Raw genomic sequence first — 24,460 nt, forward strand, 5'->3', positions numbered from 1 at the left:
TTCGTGACAGGCTCTCCTCTGGGGGTGGGGGGCAGACTCCACCCAGGTGTGGGGGAGAAGGCAAGCAGAGGCCTGCGGCTCCCTGAGGACAAGCTGTGTGCTGTGGGGCTCACCTGAGGCAGAGGGGAATGAGAGCCCCTGACTCCTGGTTGAATTTCAGATGCACACTCTCGAGCTGTCGTGTGCGGATCAGCTCGTGGGGAACGATGGCCGTGGAGCTGTCGCTTTCCAGGCTGTCTTTGCGGCTCCTGCAAGGCAAGCAGAGGAAGAGGTTCAGCACAAGATCAACACCATGGGGAGGAGCAAGATGGGAATCTATCAGGCTGAGCTCCTGAATAACAACAGTGATGGTGATGGAGGACAGTGACAACAGCAGTCACCGTCTGCTGTGTGCTTGCCGAACGCCAGCTGCTGTGCAAAGCTCTTCTCATGGACCACTCCTCTCCACAGCCCCATGAGGTAGGTACTACTGTTACATCCCTTTTATGGATAGGAATTGGGGATCAGAGAGGTTAAGTGACTTTCCCAGGTCACCCTGTGGGGAGTATGGAGCTAGGATCTGGTTGCAGTTAGATCGGGTGCTAAAGCCTCATCTTTGGCCAACACACTACATGAAAGCTTATGTCACAGTGGCTTGGTCTTCCCTACACAACAGCAAGAGCATCATAGAGCCCTTCTTCCCCTGCCCAGGAGCCCTGGTTCCCAAGTTCCTCAAAGCTGGAGTGCTAGAGTAGCAGGAGGTGCAGCTCCAAGAGCTTCCTTCCAGCTGACCCTGAAAAGGCTGTGACTTTCCACAGGTTCCGAGCAGGCACGATCCCGCTAATGGCCAGGAGCTGCAGTGACATACACAGCCTCCATCTGACCAGGACATGATACAATCCTCAGGGAGCGGGTGGAAACCAGACTCTCGGGAGTCAGACTAGTGGGCCCGGCTGGGCAGCAGAACCAGGCCACCATCCTGCTGGGTTTTGAGGCCCCAGGAGCCGTGTACCAGATTCCTCCCGACTATGGCCTTGGCCACAATGTGCTGTCACTGCTGCCTCATGCTCCCTCCTGTCCTGCTTCCCACCAACAGCTCATCCCACAACTGGGCCATCGGGTCCCTTTGCAATCTAAGATAGGCTCTTTCAAACTCAGCTGCCCCCACTGACAGCCTCTCAAATCAGCCTCAGCCGGAAATGAGTGTTACCCACTGATCCTATTCAAAAGGCCGGATCCTGGTTTGGGCTGTGAATCTCAGAACAATTCCCCAAATGTCCATCAAAATACTGGACGAGAAGCTCTAGTTATTTATCATTCAAGGGGCAGGAGCCATCCAGGATGTCTAGGCCCACAGTCAGCCAGCCAATGAGGGGCAGGCCCAACCCCCTCACATGCTGGGGGAGCTGAGCACTGGGGCCTGTGGCTAAGGGAGGCACTCCATCAGGCAGAGAACCTCCCTGGAGGGAGAGTGTGAGGTCAGCAGGCAAAAGGATGGTGGGTGGCATCAGACAGCCCAGGGCCCTCCCAAGGCAGTAGTTTATAAAAGCCCCTGAGCTAATGGGGACCATTCCCACAGCTGTGTGGATCTAGCCCCAGATATAACGGCTCTTTCACAAAGTAGGCTCTTCCTCTGGTTTGCCAAAGCGAATTCTTTTTTTTTTTTTTTTTTAAAGATTTATTTATTTATTTATTTGACAGAGAGAAATCACAAGTAGTCGGAGAGGCAGGCAGAGAGAGAGAGAGAGGGAAGCAGGCTCCCCGCTGAGCAGAGAGCCCGATGCGGGACTCGATCCCAGGACCCTGAGATCATGACCCGAGCCGAAGGCAGCGGCTTAACCCACTGAGCCACCCAGGCGCCCGCCAAAGCGAATTCTGAAACTGCCCTGGCTTCTCCTTTGACAAACCCTTTCACAAGACCTGAGAAGGAGACCAATGCTATGGCCCAGACGGTCATGGAAGTTCAAGACTGCAAGGAAACTCTGAGGTGGTTTAGTCTACTTCTTCCTTTTGCAAAAGAGAGACCGTAACGACTCCAAGGCCACAGAGGCGGTTTGTGGCAGGCCAGCATGGGAGCCCTGGGACCTCGGACTAGACCTCTTTCCCTCACACGCCGGCTGCTACGTCTCCCTTCTGAGGAGGACAACACCCACCATCATCTCTCCGTGGGGGCCCTCAGGGCCCAGGCAAGAGCAGAACTCAAAAGAGTTCTGAGTTCTACTCTTCTCCAGAGCAAGGAGCCCACACACTCTCTGGCTGAGTCCCAAGCATGTTCTATGATCAATCCTTCTCTCACAGATGAGAAAATGGAGGCTCTGAGAGGTGAGGTGACAAGACTGAGCTCACAGTGAGTTTAAGGGGAAGAGCCAGGGTGTGATTCTCAAGTTGCCTCCCCGTGCCATCTCCGACCACTGGCCCCGCACACAGACCTACCACCATGTGCCCGAAAGGGGCCGAAGCCTGGCTGCCGGGCGGGGCCTCGGAGCCCGTGGGGCCCACGGGAGGATCAGGATCGCTGCTTCTCTGGCACAAGCAAAAATGCTGATGAATAGCAACTGGGGTGGGGGCAGGGGGCTGGGAGAGAAGAATCAACAGCACACAGGGCTAGAGACATCTCACGCTGGAGGGAAAAATAAATTGTTGAAAGTCAGCTAAAGTCACCTTGGTAACTGCTACAACACACTCACCCAGAACGAGGACATCAAACCCAACTGCAAACAGCTTTAAAGAAATGGAAAAGAACTTAATCATCTGAAGAATTAATGTGACAAGTGCCCACATTTACACCTCCCACCAACCTTCAATCATTTGAAAACGTACTTTAATCTTTTAAGAGAAAAAAAAATTGCAAAATGCTAGATCTGCAATCCTGGAGCTTGGGTATTTCCGGCATGCTGCTTCAATGGAAACCCGGCCGTTCCACACACACACACACACACACACACACACACACAGGAGCCCAGCTTTCTGCTGATTTGTTTTTTCTGGACATCGATGCAGTAGCATGAATTATTTGTGTGGGCTGGGCGAGGTATTAAATCTGCAGCCGACACAGGTTTGCAATGTTTTGCATGGTTGTCAGCTTAATCTTAGTCATAAAAAAATAAGTACTGTGCTCGCCAGCATGGCCTAATTTTTCAGTTGGGCTGTTTTCTCTCTGAGTTCCCAGTGGAGGAGAAGGCAGAGCTTCAGGGGGCTGGGAAGGGAGAAGGGCTCCCAGGGAAGCACACCCTACACCCCCTGGGGACTGCTAGGGATATGGGCCCAGGGGAGGGAGGATGAGTCACCGCTCCAGGTGGCAGAATGGCTAACACATAGGTTCTGGGTTCGACTTTTCACTCCTGAGCTCCTGCTCAGGCAAATGACTTACCCACTCTCTAAGCGTCAGTATCCTCTTGATGGGGAAAGATAATAATACCCTTTCGTTATAAGGATTAAATAAGATGACCCACAGGAAGTATTTAATGGTGCCTGGGGATGTAGTAGGTGTTCAAAATACATCTGGAATGCATTAACAGGATGTCAGGTGACTGTCTCTAGAAATCTGTCTGCTCTTCCTATAAGAACGCTGATAGCTTAGGAACACCTTAGTGGGCTCAGTGGCTAAAGCCTCTGCCTTCAGCTCAGGTCATAGTCCCAGGGTCCTGGGATCAAGCCCTGTATTGGGCTCTCTGCTCAGCAGGGAGCCTGCTTCCTCCTCTCTCTCTGCCTGCTTCTATGCCTACTTGTGATCTCTGTCTGTCAAATAAATAAATAAAATATAATAAAATAAAAGAATGCTGATAGCTTAATAGGGAATTATCTGCCTTTACCAACTGCCTCTGGCCAAGTCAGTCCCCACTTCTGAGTCTTTGCCCTGAGCTCGGGAGACAGGACTTCTGAGATGGGGCTTGAAGGACTCCTGACTCCTTGAACAGATCCTAAGGGCCCTGGTGAACCACTGGGCCTCTGGGAAGGCACCTCTACAGGCCAACAAAAACCCGTGAGGCTTTTGTTCTGCTGAGGGAGGTGCTGCAGGGCCGTCTTCCCTCTTCAGAGCACAGTGGTCTTCCTGCAATTCTCATCTTCCGAACCTCAGGCTGCCCAGAAGTGTTTTAATCCCTCCTCCCGTGACAGCTTTTCAAATCCCCGAGGCTGCTCTCACAGACCACCACCAGTTTCTCATTTCCAGTATTTGTGGCTCCAAATTTGAACTATATTCTTGAGACACGGTTCTGAAATCTTCTAGCCATCCAAGTCACGTGCGCTTGCATTTACTCTAGCTTGTCAAAGCCAGAGCGTCACGTCCAGAAGCCAATGTCGCATGTGGAAATAAATCCAGCATGTGGTCTAACCAGTGTAGATCAAAGAGGAACTATGAGCTTTCTTATTTGGGAAACTTTATTTCTATTAAAACTGTCATCAAATCATCTATTCTTTGAAACCCCGTCATACTACCAGCTCTTACAGCACACCCTCCGCCAACCGCAGCTCCCTTAGGCTCTCTCCCACGGCCTGTGCTTGGACTTCTTCTCCCCATCTTGTATGTGCTGGGGATTAGCTGGTGCTAAGAGGCCAACTCGGCATTTCCTGGCTACTGTTTCAGGCGCTCCAGGTATTTCTGAAAGCTGACTCTGGCATCCTTCATACCGGCGTTCCCCCCCGACTTTCCATCCCGGACAGAAGTGTTAAGCTCACCATCAATGTCCTCATCGCAGGCTCTGATTAAACTGTGAACAGGGTAGGGCCAAGCAGACAGGCTGACAGACTGACATCATTGCTCTTTGGGTATGTTCATCCAACCAATTACAAATCAACCCGACCAGCCCATCACCAAGCCCCTTCGCCTTCCTGGATGCGCTGTGGACATTTCTCTGTCTTGCCAACAGTGATGTCAGAAGACATTCTGAAAATGTCTTGCTGAACCCCAAAGAAGGTCTATAGCACTTCCTTTGTCTACCACGTTGAAATAGGTAACTGTTTCTTCTTTGTTTTTTAAGGTGAATTTTTAAAAAAAGTTTTCATTTATTCATTTACATAACCGCTACACCCAATGTGGGACTCGAACTCACAGTCCAAGATTAAAAGTCCCAGGCCCTTCCAACTAAGCCAGCTAGGCAACCTGGTAACTATTTCTAAAAATAGATGAGAATGGTCTGGCAGGTCTGACTCTTCATGAATCCACACTGACTCTCAGGGCTCGCTGTTCCTCTTCAAAGAGCATTCAAGCCTACCTATTGAATAGTCTAGTCCAGAATTTTCCCTGAGAGTTGACACTATGCGCACTAGTTTGGAGAGTGAGAGATGCTTTTTGCATTTTGAAACTTCAGAGTGCTTTCAGTCTGCCAACACCTCTCTCTTACTCCCTTGAAGATTACGGACACAGCTTCATAAATCTCATTTGCCAATTCGCCCAGTGTTCTGGGGCACAAGACATATGGGCCAGGAAGCCTGAAATCACGGCTTCAGTCTTCTCGTGGATGCCTAGATGACTCTAACTACTCTGATAACCATTCTTTTTGAAATGGAAGCATAACAGAACTTGGGTAAATCCTGCTTTCTCTCTGCCATTGATTAAAGTTACTCTGTCCAAACAATAGGGCCTACACTTCCTTCTTCTGGTTGTTTCAAACAGAAGTATAAAAAAATAAAGTCCTTTTTGCTAGTCATAGCACTTTTTTGCAAAAGACTCAGTTCTTCTTGAGTTTCAGCTTTTCTTGACACTGTTCCTTAATAATCTGTGCTGGTAATACATACTTCTCCTTCCATATTTTGTTCAAATTCTTCAAGAAATCTGAGTTATGTAAAGGATTCTCTACATACCTATCCTGGTCCCTGGAGGTATAACACATCGTTCTAGTTTCTAGGGGACTGGTCACAATATGTTGTTAAGAGGTGCCGGGCGCCTGGGTGTGTTAAGCCTCGGCCTTCTTGCTCAGGTCATGATCTCAGGGTCCTGGGATTGAGGCCCGCATCGGGCTCTCTGCTCAGCAGGGAGCCTGCTTCCTCCTCTCTCTCTGCCTGCCTCTCTGCCTGCTTGTGATCTCTCTTTGTCAAATAAATAAATAAAATCTTTAAAAAAAAAAGAGGTGCCTTTTACTGAATGCAGACTCTGGGCCCAGCTTCTCGGCTAAACCCTTTCAGTACTCTGCTTCCTTTCTTTCATTTTTGTGGCTACTCCTTCAAGAGGTATTACTTTCCCCATTTTATAGATGAAGAAACTGAAACTCAGAGACTTAAATAACTAGCCCAAAGTTACACAGTGAACGAATAAAGGACTGAGACGAAATCCCCAGGTCTTCCTGACGCCAAACTAAAACAACCACAATGTTTCTCCTTAAGAACCTCCCAACCCTCTGAGTGGGCTTTCCTTCTGGGGTTTCAAGGCTATGAAGACACACTGATTTTTTTTTTTTTTCCCTGAATTCTTAAAAACAAAACAAAACAAAACAAAACAGAGGCTTCCTAGAAGTCAAGGCAGGACTTCCCAAAGGGTATTTGATGGAATTTTAATTTAAGGGAAGCTTCTAGAAAGGCAGATGGGGCAAGGGCTGGATGTAACACACTGTGTCTCAGATGAAAGACTAAAATGTTGGCATTTTGAGGACTGAGGAGGACAGGAGAGGCCAAACTAGCAGTTTCATTCTATGTGAGCCAGCACCTTCCAATCTTAGCCAAAGAACCACCTTTTCCCTTAACACCCAATGAAACCCCCTTAAAGCCTGCGGGGACCCTCCATCTGGAGATGACAGGGCACAGGGTTTTCCTTCCTGATCTCACTCTGCCCAAGGTGCTTTCTTCTAGCACCCTGCCACTTCCACTCCATGTCCAGTCTGCCTCCATGGCTGGATAAGTGCCCCTTGTTGGCCCCTTTATGCCCAAACAGAAGCTCTCAGGAGGCCTGTCAGGTGGTTACAGCTGCTAATCCTCAGCTCCTCACTCAGTGCCAGGGCAGGGGAAGCATCTCTGCATGACCCGGGTGGCCTGGGTGCTAATTCTGTGATTTCCAGTCGGAGCTGGTTATTCTCTCCTTTCACTGGGTGGGCTGAGCTGTAACCGCTCCTACGACATCACTTCTTGGACTTTGATTAACAATTCTTTTTAAAGTTTAAAGAGTCACAGGGTCTTCTGACCCTGCTCTTCAGAGACAACCACTCTCATCTCTGTTAGTGGACTCTTTTGGTATTTTCTCCAGACTGACTGACTTCCTTCCTTCCTTCCTAAGATTTATTTGTCAGAGAGTGAGCGAGCACAAGCAGGGGGAGTGGCAGGCAAAGGGAGAAGCAGGCTCTCCATTGAGTAGGGGGCCCAATGTGGGGCTCAATCCTGGGACCTTGGGATCATGACCTGAGCTGAAGGCAGACGCTTAACCCACTGAGCCACCCAGGTGCCCCTCCAGACTTCTAACATGCTTCACTTCGACTACCCCATTTCCCCCTCTCTGGCTTCACCTACTGACTCCCTACAAAGGAATATGAGGTCTTAACTCGTGTCTGTCCCACCCACCCACCCTCCTCTTCCCAGGAGAACGGCATCCCAAGTTTGTCTGGATCAGCATCAAGTGTCTACACTATTGTATGAAACCAGTGGTATCTACAACTGAGGCATGTACTATACTATCATGTATACTTTCAGAAAATTATACTTTACTTTTCTGGCACAGTTTTCTATTTTCCTTGGGTTTAATAACAGTCTTGGATTTCTACGTGTTTAGCCCTAATTCAATCCTAAACTAACTACAATGGTCTACAGATTTCCCCAAGATACTGAAATTCATCAGGGATTTATCAATTTTATCTTTTTCCAAGCCCTCCCTTCAGAGACCCGTCTGAACTGGCTGCCTTCTATTCTTGCTGCTTGCCACATCACCTGGTGATTCCCCTGACCCCTTTCCCATGCTGGACCCCATTTCCTGTCCCCTGCGTATCTTCCTCACTCACTCTGGTGGAGTATATCCTCCAACAGATTTCACTGTATTTGGGGACATGCTTTTCTTAGCCAAACAGTGCCCACGGACCTGCCACCCTCATGGGTTTCGAGGCAAACTGAAACACCAGCTCTCCTCTGTACAGTGGTGTGCAAACTTCCAGGGCCTACTTTCCAGTTATCCTTTCCTACGGATTGGCACGAAGCCCCTCCACATGTATCCTCTTTCACAGGCAGTCACCAGTGGTGGAGAGGGCTGGATCAAACAGTCCAAGGTTCGAATCCTGACCCTGACGCTTATTCCCAGCTTACTGACCGGAGGTAAGTCGTATCATCTGTCTAAGCCTCTGTGTTCTGATTTGTAAAATGGGGACAACAGCAGCTCACACCACAGAGCCCAGCATGTTGCAATCCTCAATAAAAATGGCCTGCTCAGCCGTGAGACCCTGTCTGGCCTAGGAGTCTTCCTAAAGTGGGAACAGTGAGGAGTGGTTTATGGGATGGCTTAGATGCACACCTCGGTAATTCAGGAATCGATCTAAATCTTTCCCTTTATTTCTTCTTTACCACCTGTCTATGTAACACATTCTATATTTACACTTCCCACTGCATAAGGTGACTTTTTACATATCCTAAAACACTCTCTCCTTCCAGTGTCAAGATAGATTCCTGATTTTCTAGCACTGTATGGTTTATAGTACACAGCCCCGTTCGCTCTGCCCACATTTTACAGACTGACAGAACTGTGTGCATGTTTCCTCACCACCTGGGGCTCTTTAGGTTGAAAAGCCTTCATTTTTCTATCTTAGCCCAAGGGTATTTATTGGTCATGTTCTATCAATGGCAGCAGGCATGGAGAGGAAAGGAGCTGGACCACCAAGACTCCTTTCAGCCATAGTCCCAGTCCTGTGACAGGGGTTACATCTGCACTGACCACACGACTTGGGGCCTCCTCTTTAGGGATGCCTGGGAGCAGGAACCAGGGCACCAGGGTTGGCAACTGCTCAACAGCAACCTGGGTTTGACCTGCTGAGCCAGCCCAACCTCTGGCTTCTGCCTCTTGGCTGGGAGATTATTCCTTTTGCTTTCAGATTGCTGACAAAAGCTCTGAACTTTGCAGAGAAAAAACCACTTGAAGGTCCCCCTTCGGGGCAGGATTGGGATGGGGTAGAGGTGTGGGATGGGGGTCAAGCCCCAGGTGCACAACTACTCCTAAACACAAGGTTGTAACCTGGTAAACACCCACAAGCGAAGAATACATACAGTAATTTTGTTGATAGCGCCCTGAAGACGGGCTGTGAGGATGGACAGTGGGGCAGCACGTGGCCAGGGACAAGAGAAGGAGTGAAACTGGCAAGATGATGAGAGGGCGCCTTCGTCAACCAGAGGAGTTAACTCCGGCCCTAGCCCAGCCCTCTGCCTTGGGTGGGAGATGAGGAGGCCGGCTTTCCTGAGTGAGCCCACTCTCCCCAGAGCACTTGGCTTTCTGTTTTCTGAGACACTGAGTCATTTCCTCTCTCCAGTTCTCACCTTTGAGCCTTCCTTTTCCCTTCCCTGGAGAAGTGACTCACTGCTCAAGTGTTAGGTGACACTGAGGATCAAAGATGGGCGATAAAAACGCTTCTGACTGTGTGACTCTGAAGAAGGGGGCTGCCCTGTGGACTGAGGATTCAACACGCTGGCCATGAACCCTAAGGCTATGGTTTAAACCGTGGCCTCAGCTCCATCTCTCTGGGGAAGTGGAGCAGAGAAAGGAGTTCAAGCGGAAATGTACCTGTGCCCGGTTTACTGTGACGCGCCTCATTCTGCCCTTTCCATTGTGTTCTCTGTGAGAAAGGCACCCAAAGGCAGGTGCTCAGTGGGACATGTATGAATCCTAGAGGCCTGGGCCCTTCCTCCTGTTAGCCCTGTGGGACCCGGCCGGGGCCCTGAGAGCACAACTATCTCCTTCTGGATCTTCTCTTCATGAAAACAATGTACTTCCCCAGCGTGGGAGTGGTGAGGGAAGCTGGTGTGACAGGTGCAGGCTCTGGGCTGGCCATGGCCTGATGCGCTAGAAACTTGGAGCAGGGTCACCCCTGATTGCCCTGTGTGCGAGCCGTGAGTGCCAGCGGCCCAGCTGTCTTCCCAGATGGAAACTCACCTCCCTTCACTCAGTTCACTGGGTGCAATCTAGATATTTTCTTCCTCTAATTAAGAAGGGCCTCACAGGGTGAGTGAAAGAAAACACAGGTTTCTCTAAAGGATGACTCCCTGGCCAGGTTATAAGCTATTCAAGATGGGAGCAGAGGCAGCAAAGTCACCCCATCCAAAAGGCAAACAGATGGGAGCAGAGACACTCCTAAAAGTGGAGAGAAATATATGTGCAAGCATGTGTGTGTGTTGGGGGGGGGGGGTTATGTGGTAGAGAAAGTCACAACCAGGGAATTCAAACTATAAAACCTTAATTCTTCAGGAAATTAAGGCAAAAAGGCAAAAAACAAAATAAAACAAAACAAAGAAACAAACAAACCAAAAAAAAAAAAAAAAACAAAAAAAAAACCCGCCTTAAAAGCTGCTGGCATGATTCCCATGAAGACTGAGAAACTTGGCTCAGAAATGATGGTTAGTTTGCTTTTTAAAGGTGTCTCAACTCCAAAGCACTTTTCTCACAGTTGGGGACCTTACCCTGCCAACACGCCTGCGCACACGCACTCACGAGCGCTGCCCCTCTCTGGGAGGCTGTGTGGCTCAGAGACCTTCGTAAAAGTCCTCCAGCCTCAGGCAGGGAGACCCCGGCAGAGTGAGAAGGAAGGCCTGGATCACTGCCTCAGGTCCCCGGCTTCGGAGCAGAAGCTGATGGAAATGCAAAATCCCCACCCAATATACCTGACCACAGGCATCCCCCAAGTCCCAAAGCCAAAGTCTGTAGAACAGTCCAGTTGACATCAGACAGAGAAGATGTCCGGGGCCTTTCCCTTCTCAGGTCCCTACCGATGTTGGCAGGCACAGTCTCAAGCCATGCTGTCCTCAGTGACAGAAAGGAGTGGCTTCCCATACTTCCCAAACTCACCTGGGCAGGCAGTGGGAAGGGAGGTGCCAGCAAGCTGAAGGAGGCTTTTCTCAATGGATCATCTTGGGAAAAGCCAGATAAAAATTTCATGGCTGGAATGCAAGGGTTGTGAAACTCTGAAAGAAGCCCCCAAAAGGGCCAAGGACTCTCCTTCTGGGAAGGCAGTGGGAGGAGGACTAGCGAGGGCAAGTGGAGAGGAGCGGGTTACCCAGAGGGGCCTGCCTTTCTGGGAAGCAGGAAGTGAGGCCTCAAGAAAGAAAGAAAGAAAGAAATCCCCTAGCCCTGACGTGGGGACAGAAATAGGGTTGTTTTGTTTCTGAACATGAAGAAAACAAGGCTTTGTGTCAGAAAGGAATTCTGGTATAAATGAGCCAATTATGATACAGCTCGTTATCTCTGGGATTTGGAAGCACCAACGCTGACCCCATGTCTTCCCTAGAGTTAAATCTGCATCGTAAGCTTCTACCATGGGGCTTAGTCTTGTTTTCAGTGTCACGTGAAAGGTTCCTATTCCTACACCAACTGGAGGGATGAGGTCCACCAATGAGATCACTACCACCTCAGAGACATAGCCTTGTGTGTCCCTCATGGGGTCCCTGAGAATGGGGTAAGAAAGGTCACACTAGGTAAGACTGGCCTCTCTATACTTCAGTCTCCTCATCTGTAAAAGGGGACAGTAAGATTATCTACTTCCCAGAGTGATTGTGAGAATGAATGAAGGTCATGCGGTGTAAAGCACTTGGAATGTTACTTGGCACATGGTCGTCACCATGTAAGTGTTAGCTACTAGCGGGTTATGAAAACAGCAAGTGCTTGACCCCTGCCCCTGGCCCCTGCAAGTAGGCCACAGCCCAGCTGCTAATGCCCCAGCCCCATCGGCCCTTCCGAACCACAGCTTCCTCAGACCATTCCCAGAGCCATGTGGAACCAGCGTGCCCCAGCCGAGAAAGCCTGACTGAAGGAAGCTCAGACGCACACACAGGAAGGCCCACGCTGGCTGCTCCCCCACAGGGAGAGGAACAAACATTGGTGCCAGCACATTTGGGGTTGGCTTTCTCAGTCGCAGTCCATGTGGTTTATCTGAAACGGGGTCAGGTCCCAGAGTGGGCAGCACAGATATTACAATCGTGCTTGCTGATCTAAACGGAGTCTGTCATCATCGATCATGAGATAACCTCAAGCTAGAGCCGTGAGACACTTTGTGGGGTGTGCTGGAAAAGGATCTTGGCAAAGCAAGAGGAACCACTTCTCAACCAATGGCTAACAAATTGATAACTAGCTCTGAGAACCTCAGAGAGACATTCTGATTCCCTCCGGACTGCAGATTCAGCACTGTGGGTACCTGACTGGTCACTGGAGCTGCAGGAAGTGACCTATTTGTAGCTCATCTATTTGTAGCTCAGTCACCTCAGGCCAAAGGTGGAGGCTGTAGCTCTTACCTGGTGTCTACAGACAGCCCTCGGACCAGACCCAGCGCCCCTCTCACCGTCAGGGCTGGGCTGAGTCTGGGCTGTACATATGCATCCAGAAGCCTGAGCCCTGAGGCCCCTTCCCCCTCAAGTGCAGCAGCTGAACGCCTGCCTGGGATGAAGAGTGAGATCTCAGGCCTGCTCCACATATACAGGAGCAGCCAGTGGGGTGTGTCTCTGCAGGAGCCCCTGCCCTTCTGCCTGGAAACCTGGACCTCCCAGAGGTGACAGGGCCATCTGAACTGAGACCGTTTACAAGTCATAGGTGATAGACTGGAGCCTTTAAGCCTTCAAGTACCTCCCAGATTCCCCACCAGTGCCAAAGGGGCCTAGAGGGTGAAGCCAAGCTCAGGGCATGGGAAGGAGCATGGCCCCAGGACAGGGTCCAGAGTCCCAGGTGGAGAGCTTCCAGATGCCCCACGCCTCAGCCTGGCCATCTGCTGCTGCAGAGGAAGATCATGGTGCCTCACGCCAGCTACTTCAAAGCAGATGGCTGGAGAAACCCACTGGCTGGAGTTGAAAGCTGCTCAGACATGGCAGTGGAGGCTTCTCCGGTCTCTTGCCAAGATGCTCAACTTGCATCACTTCTGGACGCCAAACTCCAGGTGAGCCATCTTGGGCATCCAGAGTAACTCTCCCTCCCCCACAGTCTGCTCCCAGGTTATAGCCTTGACTTTAGCTAGCCAGGCCTCCCCTGTTCCAGCCCTGTCAGCTCCTTCTCCTGCTTGAAAATTCTAGGGCAACTTTAAGGTCCGTCTCCATCTCATGTTCTTCCTCCTCAAGGAAGCCCTCCCTAACTATTCCAGATCATCCTGACTTGTCTTTTCTGTAGACTGTTAGATCACAACCACTTCTGGGGGTTGTGGATGAGCAGCTGAAGCTAGAATTCAAAGACGTGGCTATTCCCAACGAAATGCATCTACAGCTCCACTCACACCAATTTCAGTTCCTGCACCTCCAAAGGAAGAGCCGGTATCCTGGATGGCCCCCTGGGCCCTGAGCTCGCCACACAGCAAGAGTGTAGTAAAGACTTCTCAGAAGAAGGACAGATCACCCTGCTCTTGCAGGAGTGCTGTGCTTCCTTCTGAGCCCAGGGCACAGCAACTTCCTCCCTGGCAGGCAAGGTTTCTGCTCTGGGCTGCCAGCTCCCAGGCATCCCCTGCCAGCAGCTATTCCCTACAGCTTCCCTGATTCAAAGGGCAGAAGGGGGTGCCCAGCTCCAGCCCTGCCTACCATTCATCCCCTATCAGAGGAAGAGAGGTCAGCAGGAAGAGGACCTGACCGCTGGAGGTAGCCACAGTCGCTCCCAAAGGGCTACAGGGGCCCCTAGATGGGCAGCAGAGGCCTGTAAAGGACTTCCCTTCCCTTCTCTGGGCCCCATGGAAGGAAGGCAGGAAAAAGGGCCTCAGCAGCAGGCATCCACTTTGGGGCTGGCCAGACAGGGAGACCCCTGGGGCCGCAGCTATCAGCCGGAGACCAGGCTCCAGGAAGGAAGGAAGGGCAACTCTGGCTGAGGCCGAGATAAGGAGGGGAGTCATGCTCAGCACAATGGGCTCCCTCAAGGCTGGGATTTTGCCCCAACTTGGCCTCCTGTCTGCTCACACAGCGCGTGTAAATATTTACTGATGTTTATATTCCTGGGCCGCTGGGTCCCCTCTGAGGCCCTTCCTATGACCCACAGGTCTGTGTGCCCCAGAGACCCTGGGTCCATCCAGCAAGGGCTATTGGCATTGTTCTCTCATGCAATCTCCAGGAAGAGACACTTCAGGACAAAACTGCCTCCCTTGTACCAGCCCGGGAATGCTGCTCTCAGGAAGCTCTACGAATCCCCTCTGTGACCAGGTACTTACGGGGCCCGGTCGTGGGTGAAGCCATTCTGCCGTTGAGGGTTGATTGGCGGAAGGACAGGTTTGCTGTTGATCTCAAGTCCTCTCCTCAGGGTCTCCCGGATCTGTTCCGTGTCTGCAACAACACCACTAAGTTGCCCGATGGCCCTTTGGGCTCCTAACATCCCTCAACCCTGTGCTTGGAACCGGGCTCTGCAGTCATGGCCCGTGAACCCACTCTAGACGTCAGCCTTGAGAGCTAAGTGAGAGCACTGTGAGGACACAGGCCAGATGAGGCAACCGTGCTCTCAAGGAATTTCTGGTTTGAAGAGCTCCACTCTTGCAGAAGGGGGTGGCCTCTGGACTTCAGAAGGGCACCTTCCAACATAGGGCTCTTCACTGTCCTTCCCCTTCCTGTTACATAGGCCCCAGACTGACCCTTAACATAGCTCCAGACAGTGACTAACAAGGTCTTTGCCACTGCCCAAGCCCACCTGGGGATTCTGCCCACCACGATGGATGCCACTAAGGCTGTAAGTGCTCCGCCATGAATGAACTCTTATGCATTTTTTGGACTCTGTGTGGTTGGATGATACCCTGCCACCCTTCTCCTTGGGTGGGCCAGTGGGGGATGACCTCATCAGAGGTCCCAGGGAACCCTGGTGTCTACAGACAGCCCATTTTGGTCGCAGGGAACCCTGCTTGTCCATAGGTCTGCCAAGGGCCAAGAGGGTGAGAGAGGAATCTCTAGGTGGGACTTTTGCAAGGTGCTTTGTTGAACTTTGGGGTGAAGGTCACTATTCTGGTCCATTATAGAGATTTTTGGTCCAAGATTTACCTATACAAACAGCAAACACATCCCAAAAAGCAAATTAATGCTGGTTGCTCAAAGGATGGGCTTAGAGTGGACTACAGAAGCGATAATACTAACTTTTCTAACTGTCTGACTTGTTACAGTGATACGGCTTACTTCATTAATTTCTGAAAAAATTAGCCAATAATGGCTGAAATTTTGGATAAGACTATGCGTCCTTCCTTAAATTATCTTTCTCGTCAAAAGCAACTAAATGATTTTAATGACTGTATGCTTTCTCTCGGACCCTCCCATGGGCTTATTAGCACACTATCAGAACAAGCAGGAAGGCAAAAGGGGGTTGATATTTGCACGAGGAGCTTAAGTTGTCCTTTAGGCAAAGAGTATAGCTCCCGTAGGTGCTATCCCATGTGCAGGCATTTTGTTCAGCACTGTAGGAAGGTGGGAGGAACTAGACAAAGAAAGCAGAAAAACAAGCTGTCAATATACATATAGGTAAATGGCTGCTTTCCTTTTGGAGTTGGGTAGGGATGCCCTTTGCTAAGAATCATAGCTGTTTCTACAACCAAGACCACCTTGGTGAGCTACCGGCAGGAGAGCCACATCCTTCTTCCCCAAGGCCCCGTGCAGAAGGCAGTGGGTATAGGGTGCCCCGCACATGGCCCCTCACATTGTATCTGTAGGACAGAGAGGCAGGGAAGTTTGTGTGCTGGTCCCACACTCAAGCCTCTTTCAGCTAAGGCCTGGGAGGGCCTGAGGCCAGTGATTCTTGGGTCTGGCATGGCTTTCAGGCCAGAGCTGGGCCCTGTTTCAATTCTGTGGGTAGCCGATGCTTGTTCTTTCAGTCTTGGGTGGACTATGGCCTTTTCCTGTAACTGTTCTATGGCTTCCACTCACCTCCATGACCTCAGATTGTAAGGGGACAAATCTAAAATACAATGCTCACTGCTGGCGGTGCATCTGAAATACACACAGGAAACACAAGAGAAATGGGCCAATAGAGCTCCCGTCGTGCCACGCTGCTGGAAGATCTCTCCTGCTGTTTCAGTCCTGCCAGAAAGGAACTACTGAATGGGCTGCCGATGCTATAGCCACATCGCAGAGAGCCTGAAAACCGGGCCTGGAGACAGGGGAAGGGAGGGCTGGGCGGTCGCAGCTACCCTTGCCAGAGAGCCGCCGTGGCTGTGTGCCGATACAGATGCTCCGGCTGTCCTCGTCGTCCTCAGGGGGCCGGCTCAGGTCATCCCAGGCACACTTGGCGCTGACACCGCTCAGGTTGGAGCCATCCGTCTCGATGCCTTTGTCAACTCTCTCCTGCTTGGAAAGAACCAAAGAGCCAGAGTTCCTTCAGCGAACCAGTGGCCCAAGGTCACCACCACCTTTCCGGTATTCACTGAGTTCTTGTAGGTGCTGAGCATGGAACAGGTGCTGGAAGAGCAGGATGTCTGATCTTGTTCTGCCCTGGTTGCTAACCCATGATGGTCTCTGCCAGCCACTGACTCCTCTGAGGGAACCAGGAATCAGGGGAAGCCAGGAAGCATGAAAATCCCAAGGAAAGCTCATCTTCTACCTGGACCTTCCAGTAAAACCACCAGCATACCTGTTTCAGGGTCCTAACTCTGGCCACCCCATGCTGGCCCATGGAGCTGATGTGGCACTACAGCCCTGAGGAAAGGCACAGTCCTTCCTCTACTCCCTGTCATGCAGGAAGAACCCCCCAGTTACTGACACAGGGTGGAAGCCACCCACAGGCAGGAGAGGCCAGGACTGGGCCCAACTCCTCAGACCTCACACAGCAGTTCCCTCTTCTAACAGCAGAGGGTGTGGTCACCCAGAAAAGCACAGCCAGAGAACAGCAGCAGGGCAGGACTTCCCCTAGCTGCGTCACTAACTTGTTTGGCAAAGGACTCTGGATGGAGTTTCTTTTCCATTTCTTAGACTGAGATGGGGGCCTGGAGGGCAGTGGCCATCTGCAGACCCCATCAGAGGCCCTGCCTTTGTGTAGGCCTTGGCACTGTGGAGTCCCAACATGTTCCAAATGGCCTCAAGGAAGAGCTGTACCCAAACATCCCTGGGATTTCTGGTAAAACATAGTTCTGTGATGCTGGGCGTTAGATTAAAGGTCATCTGGAAGGCTCTAGCAACGCTGCTTATAAACAGCCATGCGGGCCAAATAAAGCTCGTGAGTTGAAAGCACCTCAGTGAGAATCTGTAGCTCCCTCTCTGCCTGACCCTCCCGCTGGGGCCTCCACAGGCACCACACGGGCCTGAAGCTCAGCCAGGAAGCCTATCTGTGGGAACAAGAGGGAAGGTCCTTATTTCTTCGGACCAGTCAGCAGATGGCCCTGCCCTGATGCCTCCTTTCCAAGAGTCATACTTTCCTCCTTTCCAGAGCTATAATCAGCCTGGGCAAAGATGGGATCCATATTGTTTTTTTTTTTAAGATTTTATTTAAAAAAAAATCTCTACACCCAATGTGGGGCTCTAACTTAAAACTCCAAGATCAAGAGTCCCATGCTCTACTGACTGAGCCAGCCAAGTGCCCCAAAGCTGGGGATCCTGAGCAGAGACAGGGAAAGGCTGACTGACAGGAGTAGCTCTGTGCTCCAGGCAGGAGTGGGCGGGCCTTGCTCTGCTCAGGGTAGAGTCTGAACTTTTACCCTTTCCACTGGCTGCCCTGAGGCCCCCACCTAAGCAAAGAGCTGAGGATGCCCCTTGACTCAACTAGTTCACCCCATTTATTTTATAAGTAAAAAAGAAAGAGTTAGGCCCCAGAGATGTTAAGGGACTTTTTAAAGCACACAGCTCGCTAGCAGCAGAGCTCAGAGCAAAGGAAAAGAAGACAGCTCTACAATGAACCGCCTGCAAGCAGGCCCCAGACAGCTACAGATGAGCACTGAGGAGTTCCCACTTGGTGCACAGGGTCACCAGGAAAAAAAAAAACAACAACTGGGCTTTCTCACCGATGTCCCCTTGCTTATTTTTTTTTTTAAATTTTAATTTTTTTATTTTTAAGTAAACTCTAGGCCCAACATGGCACATGAACTTATGATCCCTGAAATCAAGAGTCAAATGCCCCACCTAATGAGCCAGCCCCTTCTCCCCACCACTTGTTTTTAAAGACCACTGGTTTCTGGATCCTGCTGGCTGGTCTCAGCAGAGCCCAAAGACTCGGATGGAGAACTGTTCTTGGCATGCAAAAGGATGGGCTGCTTACCCTACCAGCCAAATGACCAAGTTCTTTCTTAGTGCTTGGCACTTATGACCAGGGCTAACCAACAGCCCACGGTCCCCCATGCTGGATCCCAGTGTAGCTGCAGAACAAGGACATGGGGAAACATAGCCTTCATGGTTTCTGGTTTTTGCATAAGCAGAAGCTATAGAGAAACCAACTTTAATGTAGAGGTAACAGAGGATCCTGGCAGCAATTTGAAAACTTCAGTGTTAAAGGCACTAGGAAAATAGAGGAGCATCATGTGTGAATGAGTAGGGCTTCTGCCCCAGAACTCAACAGGTCTATAGTAAAGAACCCCCAGGGACTGCTGGCTGTATGTCTGCCTGCTACCTTTCCCTTGCCACCTTGCATCCCTCCTGGAGGACATGGAGCTCCTGGCGGCTGCCCACAGCCTGCCAGATTTTGAGAGACATGAAAGGTTCAGAGATGGCAATGGCCTACAACTGGTCGGGGGAAGTAGAAGGAAGTGCATACATGCCAGGAACATTCTTAGCCGTCTACTGCCCTCTTTCATGAGTGGCCCATTAGGAAGATATGCTCTAGTGGTTTTCAAAATTAACTTGCATGCAAAGCATGTTTCTTCTAAGAAATCAAAGATGTCCCTGCACAGCTGGGCCACAGTGAGTGGGCAACTGCAGGCCTGCCTGTATACAGACTTCCTTTATATATCTAGGAACGCCATCCTGCCCAGGAGGGGAGCCAGGAGTTCTGATGGCCCAAGCTGAAGCTGTATCGAAAAGGGGTGTGTGATCACTTGGCCAATCACAACCAACTACGGCTGGGGCATGGGGTCAGTACCACCCATCCTGGGTGTTACAGGGTGCTGGCAGTAGGGAGGTGGCTCCCTGAAGGAAGGTCTATGTTTTTTGAAGAAGGGGGAAATGGGAGGATGAATACTGGACATGCCGTATCGATGTTCTATAGTGAAAAGCTGGTGATCTTACTTTTTTTAAGTCAGGTTTATTGATGTATGACTTGCATACAGTAAAATTCATCCTTTTACTCCCACCCTTTTTTTATTTTATTTTTTTTTTATTGGTACAAACAATTTCCAGTTTGCTTCTTTGATGTAGTTCCATTATCTCGAGAACTGCTCTTATATTTTAAAGTGTCAGAGTAAGCACGGATCCTCATTTTTTTATGATTCCAAACAAGCTATGACTGTAGTATCATCCCAAACAATCTCAGTATTATACATTTCCATCTCTTTGTAATATCAAAGTAAATTTAACCCCACCCCTTTTAAATCCCAAAAACCATGTGTCTGAGGCAAGCTTTCCTGGCCTGAGCTTTCTGCTCCCTACGTGCTCTGCAGAATTCAGGAGATAAGTTCCAAATCATGCTAGAGTTCTGATCATTCACAAATAAAGCTCCTCCGTTTTCCCAGCATGAAAGCCAGTATTATTTGGAAGAGGCCTAGGCATAGTGTGCTAGAAAGGTTTTCCTCACTCAAGACATACTTGCAGGTGTGGATCGATCTCAAATATGGTCTCTCCCCTCCGCATGTCAGTTATCAGCCAGGGGCCGCCAGCGCTGTGGACAAGGAAAGGGGACAGGATGGTAACTGAGAGTCTGGGGCTGATGGGCTGGGCGTTCAGACTTCCCTGTGCAGGCCCAGAACACAGGAGAGCAGTTCGAAGTCAGGGACTGTCAGGGAGTGAATCATCAGGAGTCCCTGATGTGAAAAACCAGTGCCTGAAAAACAATGTAAAGGGAAGCCCACATGTAGGGATAAGGAGGGACTCCCACCCCCAGGCCCAGGAAGCCAGGCCCTACCTCACAGGGCAGGCGTGTACTCACACGGGCACCGTCCGCAGCAGCTCCAAGATGCCCTGTCCGTTCCACTGCTGGGCTGCGTGGAGCTCCTCGGTGCAGACGCCAACAATCTGAGACCCAGGGACAAGATGCCATTGCGTGTTAATAGCCATTCCTTCCACCCATTGAGGAGGACCACCGCCTTGGCTCTTTTAGGGTCAACTCAAGTCAGGGGACCACAGGCAGGATCTAGGGTCAGGGGCTTGTCTGTCCAAAATGGGATGGTTTCCTTAGGAGGTGTAGGAGTCCAAGACAGGGCACTGAGGGCTGACCCTTGTCCTACTACAGTGGGTCAGGTGTCTGGGTGACACAATGACTAGCTCCGTACTGTAGAGGTGAACATCAGAATGGATCCTCAGGGGGCGCCTGGGTGGCTCAGTGGGTTAAAGCCTCTGCCTTCGGCTCAGGTCATGATCCCAGGATCCTGGGATCGAGCTCCACATCGGGCTCTCTGCTCAGCAGGGAGTCTGCTTCCTCCTCTCCCTCTGCCTGCTTCTCTGCCTACTTGTGATCTCTGTCTGTCAAATAAATAAATAAAATCTTTAAAAAAAAAAAGAAACGAAAAGAAAAGAATGGATCCTCAGCCCCCATCTCTGGAGCAAGGGTAGGTTTAGGGAGATGTTCTGGCCTAAGTTAGGATCACAGGGAATGTAAACACAGGAGATTCTGAGGCCCTTCAAGCTTCGAACCACAACCAAAGGGCCCCAGCGGTTTGCAGAAAACTTCTTTCTTTCCTCAGAGGCGGGGCCTTTGTGTAAACCTCAAGGGGAAACAAGCGAACCTTCACACAGACCCAGCCTGATCACAAACCCAGCTGCAGCGGGGGTGGGCGGTGGCCGCGCACTCTCCCCCCGGGCAAGGGGAAGGCGGCCGAAAGCTGTCTTCCTGCTGGGTGGTCCCGTGCCTGCGGCTGTCTGGGTCTTCATCAGCTCACCAAAATACCTGCCTTGTTAGCCCTAGCCGCTCAACTACAGTCATCCAAACCCCGGCCCCCAACCCGGGCCCTTTCCCTTTCCTCCTTCCCCCGTTGCAGCAGGCTAAACAAGACCATCCGAATCTCATGAGCCAGCCCAGGGGAAGAGAAAAATGCAAGAAGACAAGGAAATCTGTTGCCTTCATACTCCCTACCCAGGCCCTCCTGTACTACAAAGGCTTTTCCCCCAGGGAAGGCTCGAGCCCCTGTCCAACCCCAGCCTCACCTGGAGGAACGTAACTACCCCAAAGGGTGTCTGCACAGGTTGCATCTGTGGGTCCTCCGTCAGCAGCATGTGCTGAATCCTCGACTCGCTGTTATCCAAAGGGCTGTGCCAAGACACGTGGTCCCCGCTGCAGAAGGTGTTCTCTGCGGGACAGACATGAGTGTTGGAGGCCTTGCTTCCAGCAGAGAAGCCCAGGCTGGGAAGTACCCCCATCTTCCAGAGGAAGCATTTGCTCATACGGGAGGAGAGATTGTGGCTATTTCCCCCCAAACCAAACATGTTCCTGCTTGCCAATTCTGCCAGCCTTCAATAGAAAAGGACAGGCTGCTACTGTGGCTGCTCACTCGGCCTGGCACATCCAAAGACTTATTTGGGGTTGAGGAGCCATGATCAGGTCTGCCAGGAAAGAACAAGGTGCTTCCGTGTGGGGTCATGTGGCCAGAAATCCTCAGGGAGGCTGGGAGTCAGTGAAAGCACTTCACCTGGGAAAGCACAGCCCTGGTCCCAGTCCTTTCCTGTGCTGGTGGAAGTGTTTCTGAAAGGAACCACCTGTGGAGGGCTCTTGAGCTTGGCCATTGGTTTCTCACAGGTAGACAGGTGGAGGGATTCCTGAGGAACACTGGAAGCTTCAACTACATGGAGGTACGGACGGTGCCCCACACACCTCTGCCCAGATGGACAGTCTGGAGGGGCGGGCGTTTCCATGAAATCACAGGACAGGGTGCCTGGCCTGACCAAGGGAAACATGCAAACGCAGCCAGCTCAGAGCCTCACCACTGTGCTTTGCAGAGGCTCAGCACTTCAAAAACACTGCTGAGGACAGCACAGTCACAAGGAAGAAAACACCCATGGGGTATGAAGTCCCCCCTACCCCTGACTCTTCTGTTCGGTACCCTTCCAAAGGTACTCTGCATTTACCAGCCTGTGTGCATCTACAGGGTCCCTCCTCCTTGTTTTCCTAACAAAATGGCAGCACACTGCTTTGCACATTTTAAATTTTTTAAAAAGATTTTTATTTATTTATTTGACAGACAGAGATCACAAGTAGGCAGAGAAGGTAGAGAGAGAGGAGGAAGCAGGCTCCCTGCTGAGCTGAGAGCCCGATGGACGGCTAGATCCCAGGACTCTGGGATCATGACCTGGGCCGAAGGCAGAGGCTTTAACCCACTGAGCCACCCAGGTGTCCCTACATTTTTAATTCTTTTTTAAGATTTTATTTGTCAGAGAGAGAAAGAGAGCATACGCAAGCTGGCTCCCCAGCCCCAAATAAGTCTTTGGATGTGCCAGGCCAAGTGAGCAGCCACAGTAGCAGCCTGTCCTTTTCTATCGAAGGCCGGCAGAATTGGCAAGCAGGAACACGTTTGGTTTGGGGTGGGGTGGGGGGTGGCAGAGGGAGAAGCAGGCTCCCCATTGAGCATGGGGCCCGATGCCGGATTCAGTCCCAGGACCCTGAGATCATGACCTGAGCCAAAACCAAGAGCTGGACGCTCAAATGACTGCACCTCCCAAGCACCTGCTACCTCATTCTTTAAATAGCTGTATGGTGGTTCATCGTGGTCTATCACTTATGATCTGGGATTCTCAACAGCTGGGGACTCTTCACTTTTGATCAATATTTAAGGCAAGGCAGAACATGAAAACACACACACACACACACACACACACACACACCCCAGCCCAAAGCCTCCCAGGGAGGCCTGAGAGAGCTTGTGCTCTCCCTTGTCTTGGTCTGAATACTAACTCTCTTCCAGTGTCAGGTGTGGGTAGACCAACTACTTTTTCCATCTTTTTGGTCCTAACTTCAAAAGCATTCATTCATGAGGGTGAAGGAAGACTACTTCCTCTAGGAGACATGGGGAGATAAAGGGAGAGAAGGCACAGCTCTAGCCATAGCCAATTAGAAACCTTCAAATTTCCCAATTCCTGCTGTGCTCACTCTTCCCAGATTCCTTCTCCTTTTCCAGAAATATGTGTTTATAAGTAGCTTGCATGATCTACAAGTTAGAAACAAAGCAACATGTAAAATGATTGAATTAGTAGTTCAAAAGCTTACCCCATAATAAGCTCACCCCTGATGGCTTCGCTGGTAAATTCTACCAAACATTTAAAGAACTAATACCAATTCATCACAAATTTTTCAAAAAAATAAAAGAGATAACACTTGCCAATTCTTTCTATAAAACCAATATTAATTACCCTGATACCAAAGCCAGACAAAGGCATTACAAGAAAAGAAAGCCAGAGACCATTATCCCTAATTCATAGACACAAAAATCCTCAGTAAACAGTAGCAAACTGACATATAAACAACACATATATACATATATGTTGACATATAAACAACTGACATATAAACAAACAACATATAAAAAGAGGTTATACATAATGACCAAGTGGGATTTAAGAAATACAAGGTGGATGTAACCTAAGGAAACCAATGTAATGTATCAACAGAATGAAGATTTTAAAAAAAACCCCACATGATCATCTCAATAGACATAGAAAAGTATTTGCAAAATCTAATACTCTTTTATGATAAAAACACTCAAACTAGGAAGAGATATGAACTTCTCAATCTATAAAAGGGCATCTACAAAAACCCTACAGCTAACAGCACACTTGATAGTTAAGACTGAATTATTTTCCTCTAAGATCAGGAACATAATAGAGATTCCCACTCTTATCACTTCTATTTAACATTGTATTAGGGGTTCTAACCAGGGCAGTTAGGCAAGAAAAAATAAACAAAATCCAGGTAAGCTGGACAGGAAATAAAACTACATTTGCTGATGACACAATCTTGTACAAAGAAAACTTTAAGGAATCCACTGAAAAACTACCAGGATAAACAAGTTCAGCAAGGTTGCAGGGTACAGCAGCAATGTAGAAAAATCACTTGTATTTCTGTGCACCTGCAATGAATAATCTGAAAAAAAAATTAAGAAAATTTTTGTTTACAATAGTGTAAAAAAGTAAACAGTGCTCAGGCATAAATTTGACCCCAAAAATATAAAACTTGTACTCTGTAAACTATAAAACACTGTTGAAAGGAATTAGAGAAGACCTACATAAATGAAAAAATATACAATATTCACGGACAGAAAGACTTAATATTGTTGACATTAACATTCCCCAAGTTGATCTATAGATTCAATGCAATCCCTAT

General features: G+C 49.9%; 1 protein-coding gene across 2 annotated transcripts in view; it reads right to left on the reverse strand.

Moving 5' to 3' along the window:
• The window catches only part of SUFU (SUFU negative regulator of hedgehog signaling), a 114,790-nt gene that overhangs the window by 15,899 nt on the left and 74,431 nt on the right, over positions 1-24,460 (reverse strand). The window contains exons 4-9 of one of the 2 annotated variants that reach the window (XM_059169065.1): positions 21,295-21,437; positions 20,081-20,166; positions 19,741-19,813; positions 16,206-16,362; positions 14,256-14,367; positions 114-248 (exon numbers count right to left, since the gene is read on the reverse strand). In XM_059169065.1, the coding sequence (XP_059025048.1) occupies positions 114-248; positions 14,256-14,367; positions 16,206-16,362; positions 19,741-19,813; positions 20,081-20,166; positions 21,295-21,437 (706 nt within the window). The remainder of the gene's footprint in view (positions 1-113; positions 249-14,255; positions 14,368-16,205; positions 16,363-19,740; positions 19,814-20,080; positions 20,167-21,294; positions 21,438-24,460) is intronic. The other variant, XM_059169066.1, reaches the window with a different exon arrangement.

Source organism: Mustela lutreola, chromosome 4 (genome assembly GCF_030435805.1).
Source record: "Mustela lutreola isolate mMusLut2 chromosome 4, mMusLut2.pri, whole genome shotgun sequence".
Classification (NCBI taxonomy): domain Eukaryota; kingdom Metazoa; phylum Chordata; class Mammalia; order Carnivora; family Mustelidae; genus Mustela; species Mustela lutreola.